The sequence below is a fragment of the Thunnus albacares genome, chromosome 22, assembly GCF_914725855.1.
Source record: "Thunnus albacares chromosome 22, fThuAlb1.1, whole genome shotgun sequence".
Taxonomy (NCBI): domain Eukaryota; kingdom Metazoa; phylum Chordata; class Actinopteri; order Scombriformes; family Scombridae; genus Thunnus; species Thunnus albacares.
This window is the reverse complement of record NC_058127.1, coordinates 11,559,893-11,583,338: the sequence shown is the minus strand read 5'-3', so window position 1 is coordinate 11,583,338 and position 23,446 is coordinate 11,559,893. Positions and strand designations below refer to the sequence as shown.

Sequence of the window (23,446 nt, the reverse complement as noted above, 5' to 3'; positions counted from 1 at the left end):
TTGTGAGGATTTAGATAGTCTGGGTCAAAAACATTTTAACAAGATCAACGCTACTCACCAACATAAGATTTGCCCTTGTCCTCTTTTTCAAGAGTAACAATACTGAATACGTCTATGTAAACAACAGTTAAACAGAGGTAAAGGTCATAAGGGTAGACTAAAACAGTTAAGTAAAATAAACTTAAATCTTTCCACCAAGGTACGTGATTACCTACTCCGCCAGAAGGCATCGTTTGACCTGCTCCTGCTGGCCCAGGAGATTGAGTTAAGGAGATGGAGGACGTGTCTGAAGCAGCTAGGAGAAGTAAACAGCAGAATGTTAAAGGAAGGTGAAGGAACATCACTCAGGATCGAGGCCCTGGCACATCCTGACCTGGCAGTCAATCCAAGGCCCAACCCTATCATCAGCTGCAAGGATGCAGCCTTCAGCAGGTAAAGAGACTTGAGTTGTACGCACTACAGACCTGGCAAGAGAAAAGTTCACCTTTTGTAGAAAATATAATATGAGGAAAATGAGCCTTTTCTTCATAAGCCTTCTGAGGAAAATGCTGGATACTTATTAGCAGTGTGATTTTATATATATATAATATATGCATACATACTGTAGTTTTGTCATAATATTCAGCCATACTAGCAGCATGGGTCTAGGGATGGCAATGTTGGTCTGTCTGGTTGTCTGTCAGTCCACCACTTTGGTCCTGACAGAAATATGTCAACAACTACTGGACGGATTGAGATCTAATTTAAAACAGTTATCTGTGGTGCCAAAAGGATGAATCCTAGCGATTTTCTTTCAGGCTGATTTTTCCTGTAGTGTTGCCAGCAGATCAAAGAATTCATTTATCCTGGATTGGATGAATCCTAATGACTTTAGTGATCTCCCGACTTTTTCTCTTGCACTACCATGAGGTTGACATTTCTGGTGAAATGTCTTGTCAGCTATTGGATGGATTTCTGTGAACTTTGGTACAAACATTCATGTCATCCTCAGGATGAATTGTTGGGGATCCCCTGACTTTTCATCTAGTCAAAAATAAATTGATCCGATGAGTTGGAAAAAAATGAAATCCAATACTTTTATTTATGACATTTATGACATTCCCATCAGCAGCAGCTATAGTTTGTGATTAGACGCTAATTTGCAAACATTAGCATAACAGCACTCCACGCTTGTTTTTATTGAGCCAAAAGTGTTATTGAGCCAAGAGCTTTTCCTGAAAAGATTGTTCCCACAATGTCAGCATTTTAGAAGCATGTGTATTATATAATATTCTATATTGTTATACATTTTGGATGATTAATTATTCATCCATCCAAGTGAAAGAAAGGGCAGAATGTAACTATCTTCAGTTACTCATTCACTGAAGCCTACCTGCCTCATTTGTGGCAGAGGAATGTTCGCAGACCTGAACCAGGATTATTCTCTCACTTCCCCTCTACAATATTGTGATGCAATGTTTGCTGCTTTTTGAATTTGACATTGTCTTGACATTGTATATCTATGTTTAAATGCAGACCACCTTATTCTGGAACATAAGTCCGTAATGTATCAATCCTTTCCTCAGACTGCTCCAGATCCTCGATCATGATTCAGACCAAGGTAGAGCGGAGCCTTTTCGCACATACGAAGCGTTGGACCAGGCTGCTCGTGACCTCGCAGGCAACCTCCAGGTGACCCGGGATGCGTTAGCCGGGGCCGGCCGTGAGCAGTACTACCTAAAAGCTCGTCTTTATGGCGACTGTGAGGCACTTCACAGGGCCATGTACACAGAGTTCCAGCAGCTGGTCTTAGGTCCACAGGTACGTCCAACAGCCATCACTGACCAGGAGCTGCTCTGCCCAAATGCACAGGTGGGTTTGTTTCCTTTTTATGTTACGCACAGTCATCTTGGTCAACCATACAGAGTGTATTTGAGAAGCAATCCTCAATGTGAGTCTATTGATTTTTAAATTATTAGTCACTGTTGGTGAGGGAAGCTGGTAGCACAACATGTTTTTCCCTACAGCAGTTAATATATCACAGTGTCACAAAGTACATCATAAAGAGACACGGGTGTTGGGTGTAAAAGCACTGCATGATAAATAAGAAGAAACTGCTTTACTGTATGACATAAGCTTTAATTTCAGTTTCAGTGATGTGTGTATTTGTCTGCTGATCCTGCCTACTTGCCTGAGAGTATATTTCCTGTTCTTCTTCTTCTTATCAACATCTTAACAGTTTCATCTTAACAGCCCAATAGAAAGTGTAGTGTTTCTTTAAATGTGAGGGAAGGAAAGAGAAGGAAAAGATCAGTGTAGAGTTGGCAGTGTCGGCTGCCTAACTGTTTTTATACACATACTTTTATAAGCCAGCTACAGTGTTTTGTGAACTTCGGTTTGATTCTATTCAGAAATTTGGCCAGCCGTCTTCTTCTCTGCAGGGAAAAGCCAACAACAATCCTTCCTCCCACGCATGATCATATTTTGATTCAGAGTGCGCACGGAGAGGAGGGGCTATTCACAGACGGGTCCGTTGTCAATGTGTTTGTGAGAGAGAGAGAGAGAGAGAGAGAGAGAGAGGGTGAAAGGAGGGCAAGGAGGGGCTGAGAGAATCAATATGCTGCACACAGCTCTACAACAGAATAAGATTTTACCCATTTTTAAGTAGTAAAAGAAATAGAAGATTAATATGTGGAGGTCAGTGTTTATTGTGGCAGGCTGCGTCAAATAAATGGGAAGCCCTGAGCTAATACCACCAAATTTGCATGTTAATATATCACATTTCATTACAGGCAAACCCAATATTTACATTAAAGTGCAGTAACCAGGTTCCCTCTGTGGATTAGCTTTTCAAATGAGATTTTGACACAAGGATCATAAACAATGAAACATTAACATAATGATTAATGATTGTACATATTGATGCCTTCCATTATGAGATGTTGTTGACAGAAATATTTATAAGTGTATTAACTGATAAATTCCCGTATTGTATAATGGGTTATGTTTATTATTTCATCACCATGAAGTAGTAAATAAAGTTCTTCGTCCATTTCTCATCCCTGTTCCTCTGTCTCCACAGGAGCTGACGACAAAGCTTGCGGAAGCAGAGTCTCAGCTGCAGAGTTTGCAGCATGTGCTACATGAAATCATGGGAGAGGTTAAAGCCAAGCGCTCTCAGCTGGAGCGCAACGCTCTCCTCAGGCGGGAGAGGGAATTGTACATCTACTTCCACTTGGATGCTCGGCTACTGCAGAAAGTAGTTGAAGATTTGGAGAGCAAAATGGCCACAAAGGGAGGGCAGCAGTAGTCAAACCTGTCAGAATGACTGAGGAGCGCTCATAGCCAGCCCACCTGCAACGTTCAGTCTGTGTGTTAAGGGAGTCATCCTGTGTTATTAAAGCATGAAGAGATGCAAGGCTGATAATAAGTAAACTCTGTTACCTGGGCACGGCTTAATTAGTAAACCTTTTCTGCTGAAAACACAACCCTACTCAAACTCTCGACCTCTGGAGTATACTTTGTGTGGGAGAGGAAGAGACTTAATTCAGCACACATCCTGGGGAAACATCTGGTTGTAAAAGAGTGCCGCTGATTCATATGATGACTGGGATTTATTTGAGTGTGTTTATTTCAAACATTTTGTTCTAATATTAGAATAATTTTGTGATATATTGTCTTGTGATCTCAAATTTGTTTCCGTTTTGTCTAAAGTCATCTAAAAAATAAAGCACACGTGTTATCTTTTATGCAGGTTTAGCTGTGAATGTTATTATTATTAAAGATTAGAGAAGTATATTTCTGGAAGGCTAGCAGCATACTTGGTATAGTCTGCTGTGAAAAAGACACTTGATGTGTTTTTGGAGATGCCAGTTTAAACCAGGTCTGTGTACAACTGACTTTAGTCTTCCCTTTTCTTGTTTAGGCCATTGACAGAAGAGGACACAAAGATCCTTTGATAGAGCGAGAGAGTAACAGGTTTAACGCATTCTGACAGGGAGGAGATGGAGGAGTCTAGCAGCAGGTTGTACTCAGGACCTCTGTCCAAGGCAGCTCAGAAGATCCTGGCTGTTCTGCGGGCCCAGACTCTACATGCAGCCAGACACAACCGCAGCCTCTCCAATAATCATAGGCAAAGTGAGTCAGGGCACAGATGTAGTTTCTTGTTATTTACTCAAATACCGTTCATACAATGATAGCAGCCTGGCTTAAAGGATGCTACTGTCAGTTTGGTCTAGATAATATATTTCAACAATGAGATGGGTTGCTAAGAAATTTAGTAAAGGCATTCATGATCCCCAGAGGCTGATTCCCTCAATATTCCTCTAGTGGCATCAGCAGGTTGACGTTTATTGCGTGTAGTGAAATATCTTGACAGATTTCTGAGGTGGCCAGAGGATGAATTTCTAGAGAGTTTTGTGACTTTTTCTCTAGTTTATCCTGTGAAATATCTAAACATCTATCAGATGGTAGATCCCACAAAGGTTCTTACACACATTCATGGTTTCCAGATGATGAATCTTAATGACTGGTGATCCCCTGACTTCCTCCTCTGCCACCATGTTCACATTTGTAGTTTTGAGTAAAATAGCAAAACAATTAATGGGTAGATTGCCATGAAATTTGATACACACATTCATGTCCCCCTCAGGATGAATTTACTAATCTTTTTGTCTAGCACCACTGCAGTGACTAAGCCCTGCACTTTAGCTGCTACTGGCTGCTAATGGGCCTAATTGTTTAGACGAGACAATATTTAATCTTTTCCAATACTTCATATATACAACATTTATTTTCTTTCCAGTGTCCATTTCCTGTATTGTCCATCACTTCCAATAAGCTTAGTTAAAACAAATACAGCCAAACAATAAATCTGAGCACAGTCAAAAACTCTTTGCCCCTTTCCATCAACAACACCTGAGATTACTGGCATGAGTTTAGATAACCTGTGGCCAGCCTGGCCTTTATCATACACCGCCTAGTGTTGGGGAGGAATATTACATGTAGCACAAATGAAATACATGGCTCCTACAGTCACCATTAGCTCAATGTTTTAATTTATCCAATACTTTGACTTGTTACCAAATACCTTCAAAACTAATGATAGTCCTAATCAATTTCAGCTGTACCTTGTACTTAGTGCTAATTAGCATATGCTAGCATGCTAACAAGATGAGCTAGGTGGTGAACATGGTTAACATTAATCCTGCTAAACAGCATTAGTATGCTGTGTGTTATTTTTAGCATTTTGTTGATGTGGTTTCCAGTAATTGAACAAATAACCTGTAATGGAACAGGTCTACTTGATTAATCACAGTGACATACTGCTCGATAATCACGTTTCCCTTAATGTCCAAACCTGATTTCTAGACAGAAGCTTTCCAAGAATAACATTATATCTTGTATATTTGAAAATTTGCCAATTCACCTCATGGGCACGTATGTATAAAGCATCAACAAAGGAGAGGTGATGTAGAATTGAACTGTCAAAATGGTTTACTATTATATTTGCTGCACCATGGGGCATTGTATATAAATTATTTAATACATTATTTATTTACCTTCTATGTTGTTCCCAGACACTTTATGGTTTTGTCCTTTATGTGTAGTGGAGAGGTATTACGGCAGCCAGAGGGAGTCATGGACTCAGACCAGCTGGAGAATAAGTCAGGAGGAATCGACAGAAAGAGACTCAAACCAGTAAGTCAGATTAGGTAGATGATACATGTAGATTTTCTGACATAAACTTGTGTTCAGTCAGAGTATCTGTTTTGTTCATACATTCACATCGCTAAATGTTACACTCACATTTATCACCTGAGCAGATTGGTGCAGAGGCATCTTGGCCTGCACAGTGACACAGCAAACACCAGCAGTTGAATAAATCAGTGTAGTACAAGGGCAAGAGGACATCACACAGGATTTTTAACCATAATATTTGTAGTTGGGTTTAGTTGGATTGTTCTAAAATAACTGCCACTTATTGTAATTAACTGTTATAATATCTGGGCTTAAAGTTTTTAGGCACCATGCCTGATTTCAGGTGTAGAGCAGTTTTAAATTCATATAATACTTAATCCAATACATGGTACATATTTCCTCCTGGACAACTTTTCAGGCTCACAAATCTTTTCTTGCTTTAATCCCTGCAATATTCAAATGTGGCACATTTATAAACTGATGCAATAACAAATCCTAATCCTTTATGCAAGTGTAAAACGGAAGAAGTAAAAGAAATCCTGCTCCCAATTTTTTTTTTTTGGTTTAGACTATGGTCAAGGCCCCAGATGTCATCCTATTCCACCTCTTATCATGACTCCTCCAACCAGAGACAGGGTTCTCAGACCTCAGCCTGCTATCAGGGCTCGCAGACATCAGACTGCTCCCTGTCATCCCAGGCCTCCCCCTGTTCCTCCTCCTGGTGGGATTCATCATTGCAAAGGCAGACATCTCAGTCTGACACCTATTATCAGCCCTCACAGATTTATTGCCACAGAAAGAACTCCGAACCCCCTGCTTACCAGTCCAGCCAAACTCCGTCATTCAGTCAGCGTGAGGTTTCTGAGACAGCAGCATCCTCTTTCCATAAAGACACGAACACTCTCTCCTTCCAAATACCAGAGAGACTTTCTGAGCATCAGGCTACCCCCTGGAAAAAGTGAGTAGCAATGGAAATACACTGTTTTAAAGTAGTAATCATAGTTAAGCCTTGAGAGTATTTCATGTACTCAGAAATGTTCCCTAGGTGTTAAGAGAACGGCATCTATGTTAACACTGCTTTGACATTTGCCCGTTAAGAAACCTAAAGAAATATATAATCCTCTTTAATACCAAGGAAAGCTGTCTGAAGTTTAGCATAATTGATGTTCTTCTGTTGCTAGTTTTGTGAGTGAAAAGCTTGGATTATAAATTTTGCATACTCACTGTCTTCTCTCTCTCTCTTTCTCTCACTCATAGCTCCACTGAAGAAATCAGGCCATGTTTCATCCTCAATCTTTCTCCAGGGGATGAGGGTCCTGATGAGGTATTGTTCCCCACAATGGAACACTCTAATACTCATAAAAAGGAGCCCGCCTTGGCTTACCGACCAGTTTCATCCTGCCATAAAATAAGTGTCGAGACCGATAGCGACACATCAGGTGCGCGGAGAGAAATGAAAAGTACAGAGAGCTGGAGTGTCTCCAGAAATGAGCGAGAAGAAACCATAGCTTCGGGCAGCCAATCAAGGTGGAAGCAGCCTATATCCAACCCCTCTGAAGAGGCCACTAGTGGAGGAGAAGATGAAGGTATATTATATCAGCAATCAGAGTCTGGAACAATCAAAACTGGAAGGGTACATCTACCTCCCAGTGTCCATGTAACAAGACAGGGGACAGGTTATGACACACATGCTCTCAAACCAACGAGACAGCTAGATGGAGAGGAAGGGGTGGGACAAATGGTGGATTCAGAAACTGTTACTGGGGCAGGTGCAGGACATATGTTGGACATCCAACATGAAATGCAGGGTGGAGTAAACGAAGTTGCATGGAACGAGATAGGACACAGGGATGCAGTCCTGCCAAATGAGAAAGAGTCAGCCAATGAAATGGGAACCAATGACAACAGTAGTTTAAAGAGAAATTTGTACTTGGTCTCTACAACAAATAAAATGGAGAAAAGCTTTGATACTGAAGGTGCAGAGCAAGAGCAGAAAGAAGAGAATGACTTTGAGTACGGAGTTAATACCCCTGAAATCAAAGATGTTGAACGAGGCAGTGAAAATAAAGAGATAACAGTGGGATATCACACTGACAGTCCAGCAAAGATCTCAATATCTGTAGAGATGAGAGACCACAAGATGAACCCCTGCCAGCCTGACAACACTCAAATCTTAGGTCACACTGTGACTGAAACAGGAGAGAAGCACCCGACAAAAGCAGCAATACTGTTACACTGTGAGGCCACCAAAGAGGTGACAGGTGACTCCACTGCTGATAACCTGAAAAGAGCCACAGAGGAGAGTATAGATGGGATGGAGATTGGATCGGAAGTGGAGACAGAGCAGCAGCACTGTTCTGATGTCCATCTAAGAGACAGGCAGCGTGAGACAGATTATAGAGGAGTCAGTGAGTTATTTGGAAAATGCGTTGAGGCAGGAGAGAGTGAGTCAGTGATGACAATTGTGGACAGTGAGGATGAGAGTACATGTACAGGTAAGTGCGTGAGCGTGGGGGTGGGTGGGACAACACACATACCTTTAGTTTATGATAGATTTTAGACTAGCTTTTTAAAACTTATTTAGTCGCACAGCAAAATACAGCAAGATCAGTTTATCATGAATCTTTAATGTGGTGTTCACTGCAGATTATGGTCGTTTTATGTCACCGTGATTCAACTGTCAACACATACGCAGTTTAGAGTATTCACCACTAGAGAGCGGTAGAATACTTTGTACGTGTGGTAACCAACTGCAGGAGTGATGGTGTGTAAACAAATACCCTCAAAATACACAACAGAAGCAATTTTGTAGGCTTGTTGAAATTGGTGGTCAACCAGATATTGGAAAGTTCTAGTTGATGCCACTTATTTAAATGGGAGAAAGTCTCAGTATTACTGAATGTTACACTTATTGTTGACTATGGTCACAGTCTGAGTACTGGAGCTGTATGTAAACAATGAGGTGGAGAGTTTCAGATTGTGAATGTGGAGACAAAATATAGTCATATAGCACAAAAGTACTTGAAGATACACTTATTTACTTGAATGTAATGCTGCTGTCATGTATATGTACAGTTTTCAGAACAAAAATGTAGGATTTAATTTGTAGTTGAAGAACAACTAAACTGCGTGAAAAAGTGCTCTTAATCTTTTTCAGCCCAGGACATAAATTTATTTAATTTGCTCTCCGACTGTGGGGACTGTCTGGGTGCCAGTTGGTAGTTTAGGAAAAACAGTACTAGGGGGTGCTAAAGCATTAAAAGTTTGTGAGAGTGTTGCCAGTGGCTTTCAGCCATCTTTTTTTTTTTTTTTAATCGATACGGTGGCGATGACAGAGCAGTGCTGAAAAGACTCAGCACTGACGAGGGATGTTGTGTGCCTGCTCACATTTCAGCCGGAGGAAGGGAGCTTGAGTCTCAGCTGCTGAGACAATGCTGAGTCAACTCACACACACACACACACACATCCACAGACACACACTCAACAACACACACGATAAACAAGTGGCAAGTCATGTTGTAACAAAATGTCAGTTTGATCTTAGCCAGGATTTATACTGTTGGCTGACCTTGTCCTGTCACACACACACACGCTGTGCAAGCGCCAATACATGCTTACTCAAACACATGCTTGCACAACAGAGTTCATTAATTGAGGATGTGTCTGAAAAGTGATGATCGGATAGAAATGCACTTGCCTATTTCCTTCTAGAGGACTCAAGGAGAGAAAGCTGTCCTGCGTTGCCCCGGGAGTGCGGGGCGGGAGGGTCAGGGTTTAGAGCTCCCTGTCTCCGTGGGAACCATCAGCACCATGAAAACGTACAAGTGAGTCTCTATGGAGCAAGGTTACCCGCACTGTTAGCCAGTTACAACTTTACAGTGTTATATAAAGCAATGTTGATGGCTTCAGTTATATTTGAAGACAATTTTAAAATGTTTGTGTCTTTTTTGATGAAGCTCCTTAAAACACTTGATTGAGAAAGAGTGTACGCCACTTGCTTGTTTGTCATTTTTTTTGCTGTATATCTGAAATACTGACATGTCCTTATTTCCCCCTGTTTTTGTCTGTTTCCCACTCTGCCTACGTAATCCCCATATGTAGAGGCAACCATGTGTACAGCAGCAACACACCAAAAAGTCCTGAAATTTAAATAGCCGCTTTGAGAAGGATTAGGCTTCTATTTCCCCGATGCACATAGAAATCAATCTGGCTTGTGTGAAACGAGGGGGGGCCGTCGGCAGTATTGCAGCACGCTGACTAGTGATAGCTCCCCACTGAGTCATAAAGTAAAAAAAAAAGTCCTGACAAAGTAGTCCTTGATACATATTGGCAGAAAAGGAGAGAACAGCAAAGAAATATAACAATAAAGGGAGGACGGGCGGTGGATAGATGGTGTTGGAAGAGTTATAGAGAAAGAGATGCAGTAAGAGGCCTGAAGGGGAGGGAAGTGGGTGAGGCTGAAAGATGGAGGGAGAAGAAGAGAAATAAAAAGAGGTGCAAACCTTCACTGTATTGCTACAGTCAGCAGCGTACACACCGACTCATTCATCCTCACACTCTTCTGCGCCCATTACTAGGCTACGGACCACGGCCAGCCTCGGTTTTTCTATCTATATCCCGAAGCACAACGCCCTGGGGGTGGTTCATGACTTTGTCAGCAGGAAAACGGGTTGTGTTTACAGGAAAATGAGGAGCATTCTCCTCAGGGAGCTGAATCACAGGAATTCCTACCCACTGAGCCCATTGCTGACAACCATACAACACCGCGCACATGCATAAACTCACAAGTGGTCTTTGAAAAATTCTCCGAATACTGAACTCAAAAACTCTTAACTATATTTCAAAGAATGCAACTGCATGTGCGCACACTCGGTGCTTTTGCATAAATAGAGATGGGAGTTGCGGGTATGAATAATGGAGATGTTTTTAAGATGCTGCCAAGGTTACAGGGAGGTGAGTGTGTACTTCTGGGAGATGGGACTCAAATTTCTGTCCATCTTGTTGTTTTTCACCTTGTTTTACCACCTCACCTTTTTGTCATCCTGCCATCTGTCCTCCACTGGACTCTATGGGATCATATCATCTCTGCTGGGTGACAACCTGGTGTCTTTAATTTGGATGATTTTGACAGTTTTATATAAAATCGAGTAATTTATTATACATTTTTCATCTGTATCACTTTCATGTCTCAAAGGGCTTCACATACAGTACAATATAGTCACCATCTACTATACTATATAAACCACATGCATATTATATACATATACTATGTCCTATACATGTAATCCATCCCTTTGGATAGTGTCAAATATTCATTGTCAGTCAGCCAAAAGAGCTTTTTTTATTGTTGTTGTTCATGAAAAGTAAACAAATGTGAATGACTGTGAGTGAGTCAGTGAGTGTGCGTTCGAGTGTGTGTGCGTGTGTCTGTGACCCTCTTCCAGCTTCAGGCAGACTGTCAGACAAACAGTGTCTTGACTGTCTGTGTTTTTGTCTGGGACACAGCGCCGAGGGCTCAATGGGTGTACAAGTCCTCTCCTCACGTCCTCCATCCTTTGTCCTGCTTGTTTGGCTTTCCCTTACTTTTTGTTTCCTTTTTTTTTTTTCTTGCTCACCCACCTGCTGTTTATTTCTCTCAGTTTTCATTCTTTTACAAATTACACATTGTGCCACTAGATCTAAGCATGAATGAGAGTAATGAAATAAAGCTTACATTCTTCTCTGTTAAAAGTAATGTGCAGCTAGAATATTTTACTTCATTCAGCTCACTCTCTAAACCGATTTGATGTTACGTATTGATTTTCTATGTAACAGAACCAGTGCAGACAGTGCACGTGTATTTTCAAGTGCCTGTTGCTGTCTCTGAATCCTTCTAAATCTATTCTCGTCTCTCTGTTTCCATGTCCCTGTCTGACTGCACACTGCTCCACCTTTTCTTGTTGTGTAGGCCACTAATGGAAGCACCAGAGGGAGCAACTCAAGCATAGTGCTGGCCATAGGAAGCTTTTTTGCCTCTGGACAAAACTCTTCAGTGCAGGACTTGGACACAACTGCCATAAGACCAAGAGAAAGACTAGAAAACAGCAACCGAACCCATCAGCCTACTCTGATTCCCTCCTTCTCATTAAAGAGGAAGCATGAGCTTCTCCAGCCCCAAAATGTTAACCCTCTGCCCAAAATCTCCCTAACCAGGCGTCCTCCAAAATGGGAGCCGCCTCGCTCCTCCCAGGAAAGGATAGTTGAAAGAGGAGTCAGCGAGCGGAAGAGAATCAGGCCCAAAGCCTCTAATCCTGAACACCTAGCTTTAGCCCTAGAACCACAGACTAAAGCCAGTCCCTCACATAAAACAGAACTATTGTTAGGGGTGCATACTGACCCGTATGCCCAGAAGCAAACTCAGCAAAGGCAGAGTGAGGTGGAAGAAAGAGGCCATGAATTCACTAGGAATGCTTCCAGACAAATCCCATCCTCTGTGACCTTCAAACCACCCAAGCACAAGCGAGCCAAATACGGGCCTCACCAGGCCACAAATGAGCCAAAAACATCCCACGAGGGAGCTAATACCAGCGAGCCCCAGAACCAACCCAAAGCTAGCTGTCTGACCGCAACCCTGACATCTGACCCTAGAGTAAAGGATTCTGGGAAGCTGAGCCCAGATGAGAAGATGCAGATGCTTGAGAAGGCTGAGCAGGCCAAGGCGCTGGTGCTAACCATGGTGTACAGAGACGGTACCACTCAGTTAGACCCAGAACAGGTGAGCAGGGCGGTGGGACAGAAGGTTGGTTCAGTTTGGACATTCTTGCCAAAAACATGAGCAGAAGTTCAGAAAAGGTTATAATCATCAACTGAAAATTGAGGTTTTACATGCATCAGTGTTTTAATATTTTCATCTGTAAAAGGAAAAAAAAGATTCACAAGCTTTGCCGCGTGCCTCTAATCTCTCCCATGTTATAAGATTAGTGTAAACTGTACTCTTGTGGCCTACTGCCTCATTAGCTGGTGGCCCCTGCGCTCTTGTTAATTTCCCTCTCTGATCGCCGATATAGAAGCTCACTCCACCGGTGTGCGGCCTCCTCGTACTGATGAAGAACGATCCGGACAGCAGCATACCAGAGGACTCGCTCGGGCCAAATGACAGTCTGGTCTACTTAAAAATGGAGCACACACCTGCATGGGCCCAGAAACACACACACCAGAGCCAGGAGCTTTTTACTAGGTCTGTATGTATGTGTGTGTGTGTGTGTGTGTGTGTGTGTGTTTGTATGAGAGAAATGAGAGTCAATATGATGATGAGTGTGACTGTGTACAAGTGGGTGAATTTACAGTACATCCATTAGTTTTTGCATCCATTAAATAAGGCTCATGTATGCGATCAGTTCTATAAGAGGAGTACTTTATGTGTGTGTGTCCCATAGAGATATGCTGCTACGAGTGCTATCAAGATCTCAACTGGTGGTGTGCTATAAGGCCAAGGATTTGCTTCGTACAGCTCTGCAGTTTTACAGACAAGACCTAAACTGGAAACAAGGCATTACTACACATACACACACACAAAGAAACACACATAGATGCACATCTATCTGCATACATGTTGTGTAGTTCTACTTCAAAAACACTTTTGTTAGTCAAAATTCATAGAAAACAAAAATCAAATACGCCCACAGACACTTCTCAAACGACTCCTGCATCAGTTAAATTACAAATTAATACACGTTCTATGTATTTTTTATATGTTTTTCCTCTTTGTCTAGTTGCAGGGTGTCATATCCAGGACCCACAGGTGTCAGGGTGGCTACTGGATCCCGCAGATCCCTCCTCTAGCTACCAGGAACTTCTTAATAAACACTTCAGAACACCCCCAAAAACACCTGCCCTGGGTACCAAGAAGGTTAGTTAAAATATCCTAGTAGGTATTTTCCCCTGTTTCTTTTCTACTTTCACCACGTGTCAAGACGTCAGGGTCATCTACAGAACCAATCCATGGAGCTGGTAGCTGGTAGTCACTTTAACTGGAAAATACTTCCTCCCCACTATCCTACTGTAGTCAATTAATGTAGTTTCCTCAGTTCAGAGTGCTGTTATTATTGAATGTTTTATTAATTACAAAGTAATTTATTGCTTTGTGTGTGGATGGAGGGATATTGGTTTATTGTGTGAAGCACTTTGTGTTACATTTTGTTTGTATGAAAAGTGCTACACAAATAAAGTCTCATCGATTGATTTATATAGACACTGACTAGAGTATAAAGGCCTCTGGCACAGTTCATACCCCCATGAAAACACCCATTTCCTGGCCCCCGGACCACCGATTCTTCACTGTACACAAGGAAAAAGTATTTCCACAACATCATCTTCCAGAAAAACAAGATGAGTTTGTCTCTCCCCACTGACTCTCTTCCTGTCTGTCTGTCTCACTCTCTCAGGTTTCTCAGGTCATCTCAGGTCTCTGTTCGCTCTACTGGCTTAACATGGAGCTTTGCTGTAAACTACGGGTTAGGAGATGCACACACACACACACACATGTACACTTGTACATAAACTAGACAACACACGTCGTGACTGAGTGTTTGCGTGTCCAGAGCCAAGGCCTGTGGGAGCTGTACTCAGACATGGAGCTGAACATGATACCTGTTCTGGCAGGTAAAGGCTTCATTAAGTACGTCTTTTTTTTTTTTTTTGTACTTGTCCTGTTTCTTAGATTTTAGTCGGCAACGCATGAAGTGATGACTGTCCTGATTGCATGCATTTTTAGTGAAGAAAAAAACATAGAGAAGCATGCAGCACTGGCTGATAATTTATTCATACTGCGACATCTGAAATGAAGTTGCTGTTTTTGTTTTGTGGAAGCTGTGAGTAAGAGATAACATTATGTCCTAAACAGCATTGACAATTCTCTAAATCATTGAAGACACTTGGTTGGAACTGCCTATATTAATTTTCACCTAACTCCATTCTTTAATCTTAACATTCAAACCAGGTTTCTACATCCATAACTACTGCTAACTATTTTGTAGTTTACCCCATTTGAGTTTCCTGCTGCAGGTCCGGTGGATCAGTAAATGTCTGCTTGTGTCGTTTCAGCCATGGAGAGCCATCACATCCACGTGGACAAAGAGGCTCTAAAGAGAACTTCAGACCTGCTCGGGGTGAGATAGCACATCAGGGTGCAAAACAAACATCTGTAGTAACATTCAGCGTTATGGCTGCTGTACTTTGAAGTTTTTTCTGTCAGTCTTATTGGTGGCTGGTGATGTAGGCTGCAGGTAGAGTAGACAAACTTATCTCTCACAGCCAGGAGTTATTAACATTTGCCTCTTGGTTAATGTTAATTTCCCACCAGGACACAACAATAGAACAGGAGCAGCGTACGCAAATATAAACTCTGCTCAGTGTGTGTATAAAGATAGTCAAGCTTATTTTAAGCGATTTAATTTAACCTTTATTTGACTTCCTTGTTTTAAGTGGAATACTATAACACCACACCGGACTGAGCTGGTCACAAACACACTTGTTTTATTCCTTTTTTTTTATGATCAGAGGGATTTTAGATAAAGTTGGATTAATGCTTCAGCCAGAGTTCAAAGCCTGTTCTATGGATACTCTGGTTTCTTTTATTTGAAAAAACTATAATGAGAGCTGAAAATCTGTGGGCTCCACAGTTTGAATAAAGACATTACTGTAGAGCAGCATTAATATCTACATTATCTGATCTTGGCACAAAGATTTTTTTTTAATAGCAAGGATACACATGGCGAAGATAATAAGGAATAACTGGAAAACTATGGACATATTTTTAAATCTCCAGTGAAATACTTGAAGCTAAATGTGTTGGAGTCTTATGTAACAAAAAATGTGTTTATATCAAACAAACTTAATTCAAAAGTTCCCCCCCGGGAAGCTCAATTTCTGCCAGCCTGCGTATAATGTTTAGTGTTAGCTCAGCTTTGTGCCGCATCATTCTTAGCTGATTTGGTTTTAGTTTGGCTGCTGAAACAGAGTGCAGTAGACAGCTGCTGTACTAATACAAATGGGAGCAAAACAGTGGGAGGATGTGAGAAACAGGAGAGACCTCTGGAAATAAATAAATACATTTAAAAAAAAAAAAAAAAACCCTCAAGAGCCGGAGAAGCACAGAAAAATAGAATTTCTCTTTTTCTTCTTCTGGGTAGGATTAGCGATGTGGGTGGACGTCCTCCGGGGACCTGTCCTGTTTACATGCAGATAAAAACCAAAATTTCTGGAGACGACATTTAAGAGTCATCATCGACACACACAAAGACAGACGTACAGATGTTGTGGACACAAACATGCTCAGTAATACACCCATATTTATCAGTTTTGCACTCTTAAACCCACTTAGAACTATTGCAAGTGCCAGCAGGGGCGTTGTTGTGGAGAGAGAGAGTCTTGGTATCTTGCCGTGTTGCTATAAATAGGACGGAGAGTCTGTCTTCTTCCTTCAAGAGAGTGTGCTGCAGGAAGGAACGTCACTGTCTGCCTCTGCCAACATCCACACACCTTCATACACACACACACACACACACACACACACACACACTCAACGAGGCACCAAAGTTTTTGCTGACAGCTGCAGAGTTATGTGTGCATGCACGGCTGTGCGCTTTTGGTGATATGTTCCCGTGTGTGTGCAGTCATGCATGTCCCCACTCTGTCGTGTTAGATTTCCTTTTATCTGAGCTGTCAAGGTCACCAGTCTGAACGCTAAAAACAAGAGGATCCCTCCTGTCTGTCAGGTTGCATCGCACAAACATGCTCACATGCTGCTTTATCTTCTCCGGCAGCATAAATATAAACTTCACGGGGTCACACGTCACTTAATAACAATTCACATTCTGTTTGTGTTTTGCAGCCATCACTATTCAGCTCACTCCGGAGAGACATCTCTCTATTCACATATATCACATCCTGTTTTCTCAGTGGTCATAAATAACCAAAAAGAAAGAGAAAGATGGGAGATTAATCTTGCTGAAATGACCCAAAATATTGCTACAATATGAGATCCCTGCCATACCCGCCTTGTGTGTGTGTGTGTGTGTGTGTGTGTGTGTATGCGTGTGTTTGTGTGTCAAACGAAGTACTAAAGGGGCTAGCATCCAATATTGATGAAGCAGTCTGGTGCCTGCTCTGGGCGGTGAGCGAGAAAGAGAGAGAGAGAGAGAAGTACATATTTTGGAGTTTAGGCACACGTCTGCCAGCTCCCCCTACTTTTTTTTTTTTTTTCTCCTTTCTTTCTCTCTTTCGCTGTCTCTTTATATTTGTCGCTCTTTCCCCTCTCGCCACGCTCCTCTCCTCTATTGCTCTTTCTGCCTTTGTCGCCTCTCCCGCCTCTGCCCGTCATTCTGTCAAGTTCTGTCTGTCTAACAGTCTCACTCGTTTGACTGATGTCTGTTTGTTTCAAATGCCATTTGCTATCAAGTCCCAGCCACAGCCTCCCCCCCTTCTGTCGCTCTTTTTTTTTTTTTACCCTCGTCCTTTTTTCCTCGTCGACACACTTACATAAGCATTTGCATCACATTTCGGCTTTTTTTTTTTTTTCTCTGTCACTCTGTTCTTCTTTCTCTTCTGTCTGTTGTCTCTCATTTCATCACCCCACCTCACCCTCTCCCCTCTCTTTTGTTTTGCTGTTGTCGTCCCCGTCTCTCTTCCCTCGTTCTCTTGTTCGCCTGTCAAGTTGTTAAGGAGTGTTTTCTACTTCAGTCAAATTCTTTATAACCGTCTGCCCTCCCTCACTCCCTTTTCCCCCTCATTTACTCCCCTTCATCTTCCTCATTTACTTTTCATCATTATCTCTGTCTCTCCGGGACTTAGCCTCTTTCATCATGTTTTTTTCAAGTGCCTCTTCCTTTCATTTTCTTTTTTCCGCTCTCTTTTACTTGCTTTGCTTCCTCACCTTTTTTCCATGCATATATCCCGCTCCCTCCCTTTATCACTTCTTTCCCATCGCTCCCTCTCTCTCTCTCATGCTGTGATTGTCATGCTGTCTGTGTCGGCTGTGCTAAGTAAAAAGTTCATCCTGTATTTGACTGGATTATCACAGCAGTCATTAAACCCTGTCTGGCTCTCTGTGTGTTAAGTATTCAGGGTGTGTGAGTGGAAACGTGTGTGTGTGTGTTTCTGTAGTTGTTTGTACAATATCAGTCCTTTGTGTAAATACATGTATGTTTATTCATACTTTATGTTTTTTGGAGTGTCTGAAAGTGTTGACTAAGGCTGTTTGTCGTTGGTTTGTCTGTGTGTGTGATCCTAAAGTGCTTGCTGTGTGACTGATGTGTGCGTTAGACAGATTAACACAGCCTTTTGTCCACTGAAAGGAAGGAGAAATGAGACAAGTTTCTGTCTTACACATATTAACAGTCCTCTCCTCAAATAACCTCCAAAGCTTTGCTGGGTTCATACTCAGGTCTGAAAACTTAGTTTGACAGTGGAAAGTCTTGGAAAGTTTTTGGCAAGCTAACAGTCGCTAGGGCCCAGAAATCATCTTAATAATGTTGCACTAGTATTGGCATAAATACAATGCTGTCTCCCAATATTTTTAATTGCCTTTATAGCCACTGAGTGATTAAGTTGGGAAATAAAAAGCAGCACCTTTCAAGGTTGCAATCAATCATCTTTATTTTTTTTAATAGAAGCAACAAGTACTAAATTGACACCAAAAAGGATCAGTAGCACTTTTGAATTAAACAACCTACACATATGCATTGATTTTACAGTTAGTATTGGCTGCTACTTAAATACTCACGGCAACAAAGCTCACTGTGTTAAATTCTTATTGTCATACAAGTTTGACATGGATGACTCAGGTAAAAAAAAAATTCTTACTGGATATGAGGATATGATGTTACATAACAACACAGATGTTTTTTGGAAAACAATCAATACAAAACAATCAAAAAACTCAATGGAGCTAGTATTGTATTTGTAAGCCGCACTGTGTAACACATTAATTGGGTAGGTGACGTATGTTTATTGTCTTACTTTGACCTTCAAACAGTCATTAAGTACTGGTAGGCTAAGCAGGTTTAAACAAACGTGGTAAAATTTGACATGAATCAAGTCTGATTGACCTTCTCTCCTCCCTCCCTCTCTCTCTCTCTCTCTGTCTGTCTCTCTCTCAATCTCTATGTTTGTCAGACTAAGATGAAGCAGTTGGAGCAGGAGGCTCATCGAGCAGCTGGACAAATGTTCCTGGTCACCAGCAACACTCAGCTACGAACAGTGTGTACCTTTATGTATACATCTGTGTGTGGTGTGCATGCATGTGTATCCTGCTGCTCCTGTACGTCGATGTTGTCAATGGTCTTGGAACAGAAAACTTCTGCTGTTTACAAATCTTTCTCTATTCTGTGTGTGTCCGCTATGGATTTTTTGATATTGTGGATTAACAATCTTTGAAGGTTCTGTTTGAGAAGCTGCGCCTCCACGAGCGCTGCGAGAACAAGAAGCTTCCCAAGACCACGAACAAACAACAGCAGTCAACATCAGAAGCTGCAGTACGGCAAACACAGGCACATAAACACAAACACGCACACAGATATGTCAATTTGATCCTCACATCTCCTTTAATCTAAGTAAACCAGCTCAATCTTATTTGAAATTCCAGTATGTGCACTGACACATTGATGAAGTAGAGCATCCAGAGGCACACACACACACACACTAATACACAAACAAACATGGACGCTCAATTCATTCAACTTTTTTCTTATCCTTTCCCTTCTCTGTCTTGTCTTTGTCGCAGCTGTTGCAGCTTCAGGACTTGCACCCTCTACCAAAGATCATTCTGGAGTACAGACAGGTCTGTCATGCTTGCAAATGCTTTTTATTCATGAGCCATAATTGTCAAAGATATAGTTTAACAAGTGTATGTTATCTGAAATGTTTAGCTCTGCCTTTTGAGAGCTTTAATTACATATAAGGATAAACTACACGGTAGTAGAGCATCTCGACGTATTACCCTTGATTTTGCAGTAACAAATGTCTGTCTTGTTACCCCCAGGTTCACAAAATCAAGTCCACTTTTGTTGATGGGATTCTCTCATGCATGATGAGCAAGGTGAGCCGACAGCTGGTTTAAGGCAGTTATGTAGCGAAACTGTCAACTGAATACCAAAAATGTAAACATATTCACAGCACACACATTCATCAAAGAGGATGTCTTCAACAGTCTAACAAACAGGATCTTTCACAACTCTGAAACCCTTTTTTGCTAACTCTGGGATATGGATTTCTTCAAGACTTTTTCTCCTTGAGGCTGCAACATCAAAAAACAAGAGTAAAACAGAGAGTTGAGAGGTTGCTGCCGGCTAGAGGGCCTCAAACAGATTTCACTGCTTTTTTCTTTCCTTACTCACAGTTTGGTTCGGTATGGATGCGCTAAACCTATGCTTGTGTGCTACTAGAAAAACCCAACTGGTTACTTTTCACCTTCAAAGTGTCGCTGGTGTGAATATCGCTTTCAATATGCAGCTGTGCTCAGTACTCTAATTGAAAACCACAGGTTAGGACTGTAGGGTATTCATAGTTGTTTAGCACAGTCATGTACTGCAGCAGAGTGACTCTAAAGATGTGATTGCACTACCCCCCTACAGCAGAGAGCACCCACAGGCCTGGATGGCTTCGTAATAGTGAAACATCTCTCCTCAAGCTGTTGGTCCTGTTTTCCTGCCACTGCTGTACTGAATTGGCAGATGTAGATGGCAAGATGTAGCTCTGTGTCTGGCAGTCTCTCCACATGGGCTTCTGTAGACTTTATATGAGGGAAGCCACTTGTCTTTGTCATCTGTGCTTACTCAACTCTGTAAATGAGTCTGTCTGGATGTCTCAGGGGCTGCTTGGCTTCTGATGCCATATGATTAATTTGGTGGTCTTTTGGACAGTGCAGGCAACAATCCCAACTAGACCCAGGTGATGGTAATGTTTTCTTGTAGCCTAGAAATCGAACAGGTGGTGATATTTGAGTATAAATATTGGTGTTTTCATACAATATTAAAGCCAAACTTATCATCTGTTTATATGATGTCCAAGCAGGTAGATATAAACACTGTTCTTTTCAATTAACAAGGGCAATTAGATACGTTTAGAAAACTGTATCACTTAACTCTAATGCAGCCTTTGTGAAGTAGAAAATGCAACGTTTGATCTCAACTTGTAGCATCACGTGAGAAACTGCAATGTCATTCATAAATTTACCCCAGATTCTGTTGTCATCGAGACACTTAGTCATCTTGTTTCCTCATTTGAAAGGTTGGTAAGTTTTTCTGCGAGCAACCCTGAGCACAGTAGTGTTGCTGTGTGTCTTGCTTATTGCACCAACATAACTGGCACTACACTCACTGCAAACAGCTTGCTCAAATTGGGCAGCAGGCAGTCACACGGCACTGTTGATGCCTGTCGGTCCAAAAGCGGAGTGATGATGGCGAAGAAGATCGCAGCTGCTGTTTTTCACGCTGAATAGAAATCAGCGATATGAAAACATTAGTGATCACATGGCCGACTCATTGAAACATGTATCTAAGTGGTTTGGTGCGGTTTGCAAAATTGTTCATTTTTTGCATTTTGAATGTTCTTCTTGTAACATTTTGTATTTCTGTCTCTCTCAACAACAACATCAGAGCTACATTTCCTCTACATGGTACCAGACAAGTGCAGTGACTGGGAGAATCTCAGCCAAACACCCAGTAAGTTTAACCTCCACATCTCCTTCTTTCTACATTTCTTTGTCTTCTGATCTTAACCTTATGGGTTTTGTAGTAGCTGCTACGGACTCGTGCTGCTCTGCATGTTTTGTCAACTGGACAAAACTCAGTGTTCAGTTGGTGGAGCTATCCATGGTGCTGAACTGCAGGCTGAAACTAGGTGCTGTTTACAACCCTGCAGGCCGGGTTCATCCGTCCATTTCTTTCCAAACATTCAAGGCAGCCACTGGTTTTACTTATAAAGTACTTACCTGATCACAGTGAGCATTTACTCACCTTTTTTTACATGTAGTGCTACAGTTTTGAGCGATGAATTGAGAACAATTGTTGAAATCTATTACAAAACCTGTAAGATGCTTTGGAAAGTGACCAGCAGTAACACTGATGTATTATGCATGTAGGCAATTAGTGGTTAAGGAGCTAAAACCACCAATATTGTCCTTCAAACGCAGGAGTTTGGGAGGAACGCAAACTAAGCCTGTTCTCCTACCACCTGATTCAGACCTTAATCTTTCACAGTGTAAGTGGTCATAAAATTAATCTGCAGATTTGTAGCCTGAAGTAAAACATAGTGATAGCCAGTCTACTCTGAGATATGGCACTGAGGTCATAGATTTTATTAAGTTTATAACGACTGTAGAAAAACTCATCCCATTTTACAGGCGTATGGAACAATGTCAAGCCTGTTACTATGTGACAGTAACCCTTACCTTTAGTGTACTATGATTGAGGTTTAACTAAAATAACCTTGATATGATACCACTATTTTAGACTTCAGTTGTGTGTAGCGCTTCATGTCAATATTCAGTAACTATATTTGCAAGTATTTAAGGAATTCAGTGTTTCAGAATGCCTCTAAAATAGGATTTAGACCATCAAATGATGTGAGACAGTGAAGACATTTGAAGAAAGGGGCATTATAAGATATACAGTACCAGTCAAAAGTTTGGACACTCTCCTTCATTCAAGGGAATAGGAAGGTGTGTCCAAACTTTTGACTGGTACTGCATTTTATATGTTTAAATTGAGAATTTGCTTTCAGAAAGAATAACTAAATAATTAAATGAATTTATGAAATGATCACGGAAAGTAAAAAGTTATTGGATGTACGGCGATGTTATTGGAGGTAATAGCGTGTACCTTGTGTCGCTGTGGTACCTTACCTATTTCTTACACATCCTGACACAAAGTGCTGAAGAATAATTATATTAAAAAAAAAACACTACAAATAACTGCTTTGTCTCTTTTGTACTTGTCGGCTCGGTTATCACCTTCTCTCTCTCTCTCTCTCCTCCTCAGTATGGGGCGGTCGATAGCTCATTTCGGCATTACCCAGCCGTCAGGGTCCAGTGGTCCTGTCACTGAGTATTACTTTGACACACAGACACACACACACACACACTATGTATGTATATATAACAGTGGAGACATTGAACTTTTCTAATCTCACTTAGCGATTTGCGACCAGTGTGAGCTACACATGAAATTGATCATGCTGCCAACTGAATGATATATGTGACTGCTGGGCAGCTGGGATTTAACACAACTCAGCTCCTTCTGCTCCAACACAGTTCTGGGAGCGTGCGGATGCTTGTATCTCTGGTTGTTTGTGTGTACTTGCGTTGGTGTGCGTTCGCCAGTCTGGCCGCCGATGTGTATATTTCGCTGTAATTGTAATATGTTTTACGACACAAGCAATAAAGAAAACAAAAACGGCATTAATAAAATGAGCTGATTCAACACCACACTCTGGTTTATTACTTTTGAATTGGTGTATAAACTAAATACGGTACTTAAACTAAGTGATGTTGTGTAATATTTTATGTAGTTGGTTTCTGCAGTAGCATCTGGAATGACGTCACTGTTTGATAGCCATGAAATGACACCAGCTGTTTGCATTTTCTGCTTTTCTGCTTTTCTACCACTTGCCACTGCAGAATATTTCACCCACTCGACTCGTGTGCAAAATGAATTTTGGCCCATGACAAACGCAGTCATGCATGTGTGTTTGACAAGAAGGACAAAATAAAGTAAAGGAGTAAATAGAAAAC

General features: G+C 41.5%; 1 protein-coding gene across 10 annotated transcripts in view; it reads left to right on the top strand.

Moving 5' to 3' along the window:
* LOC122973179 (DNA polymerase nu-like) overlaps nt 1-23,446 on the top strand; it is a 65,724-nt gene that overhangs the window by 3,106 nt on the left and 39,172 nt on the right. For 5 of the 10 annotated variants that reach the window (XR_006399905.1, XM_044340501.1, XM_044340500.1 and 2 more), the window contains exons 2-18: nt 3,977-4,116; nt 5,589-5,679; nt 6,248-6,637; nt 6,937-8,174; nt 9,391-9,503; nt 11,627-12,433; nt 12,726-12,895; nt 13,095-13,207; nt 13,431-13,567; nt 14,103-14,171; nt 14,259-14,319; nt 14,761-14,825; nt 18,832-18,915; nt 19,095-19,190; nt 19,439-19,495; nt 19,697-19,753; nt 21,312-21,377. Coding sequence is in view for 9 of the 10 variants with exons in the window: in XM_044340501.1 (XP_044196436.1) it covers nt 3,984-4,116; nt 5,589-5,679; nt 6,248-6,637; nt 6,937-8,174; nt 9,391-9,503; nt 11,627-12,433; nt 12,726-12,895; nt 13,095-13,207; nt 13,431-13,567; nt 14,103-14,171; nt 14,259-14,319; nt 14,761-14,825; nt 18,832-18,915; nt 19,095-19,190; nt 19,439-19,495; nt 19,697-19,753; nt 21,312-21,377 (3,747 nt within the window). In the remaining variant the exon portion in view is untranslated. Of the gene's footprint in view, nt 1-199; nt 433-1,565; nt 1,852-3,061; nt 3,729-3,976; nt 4,117-5,588; nt 5,680-6,247; nt 6,638-6,936; nt 8,175-9,014; nt 9,504-11,626; nt 12,434-12,725; nt 12,896-13,094; nt 13,208-13,430; nt 13,568-14,102; nt 14,172-14,258; nt 14,320-14,760; nt 14,826-18,831; nt 18,916-19,094; nt 19,191-19,438; nt 19,496-19,696; nt 19,754-21,311; nt 21,378-21,847; nt 22,336-22,694; nt 23,136-23,446 lie in introns of those variants that run through there. The other 5 variants (XM_044340503.1, XM_044340504.1, XM_044340507.1 and 2 more) reach the window with 5 other exon arrangements.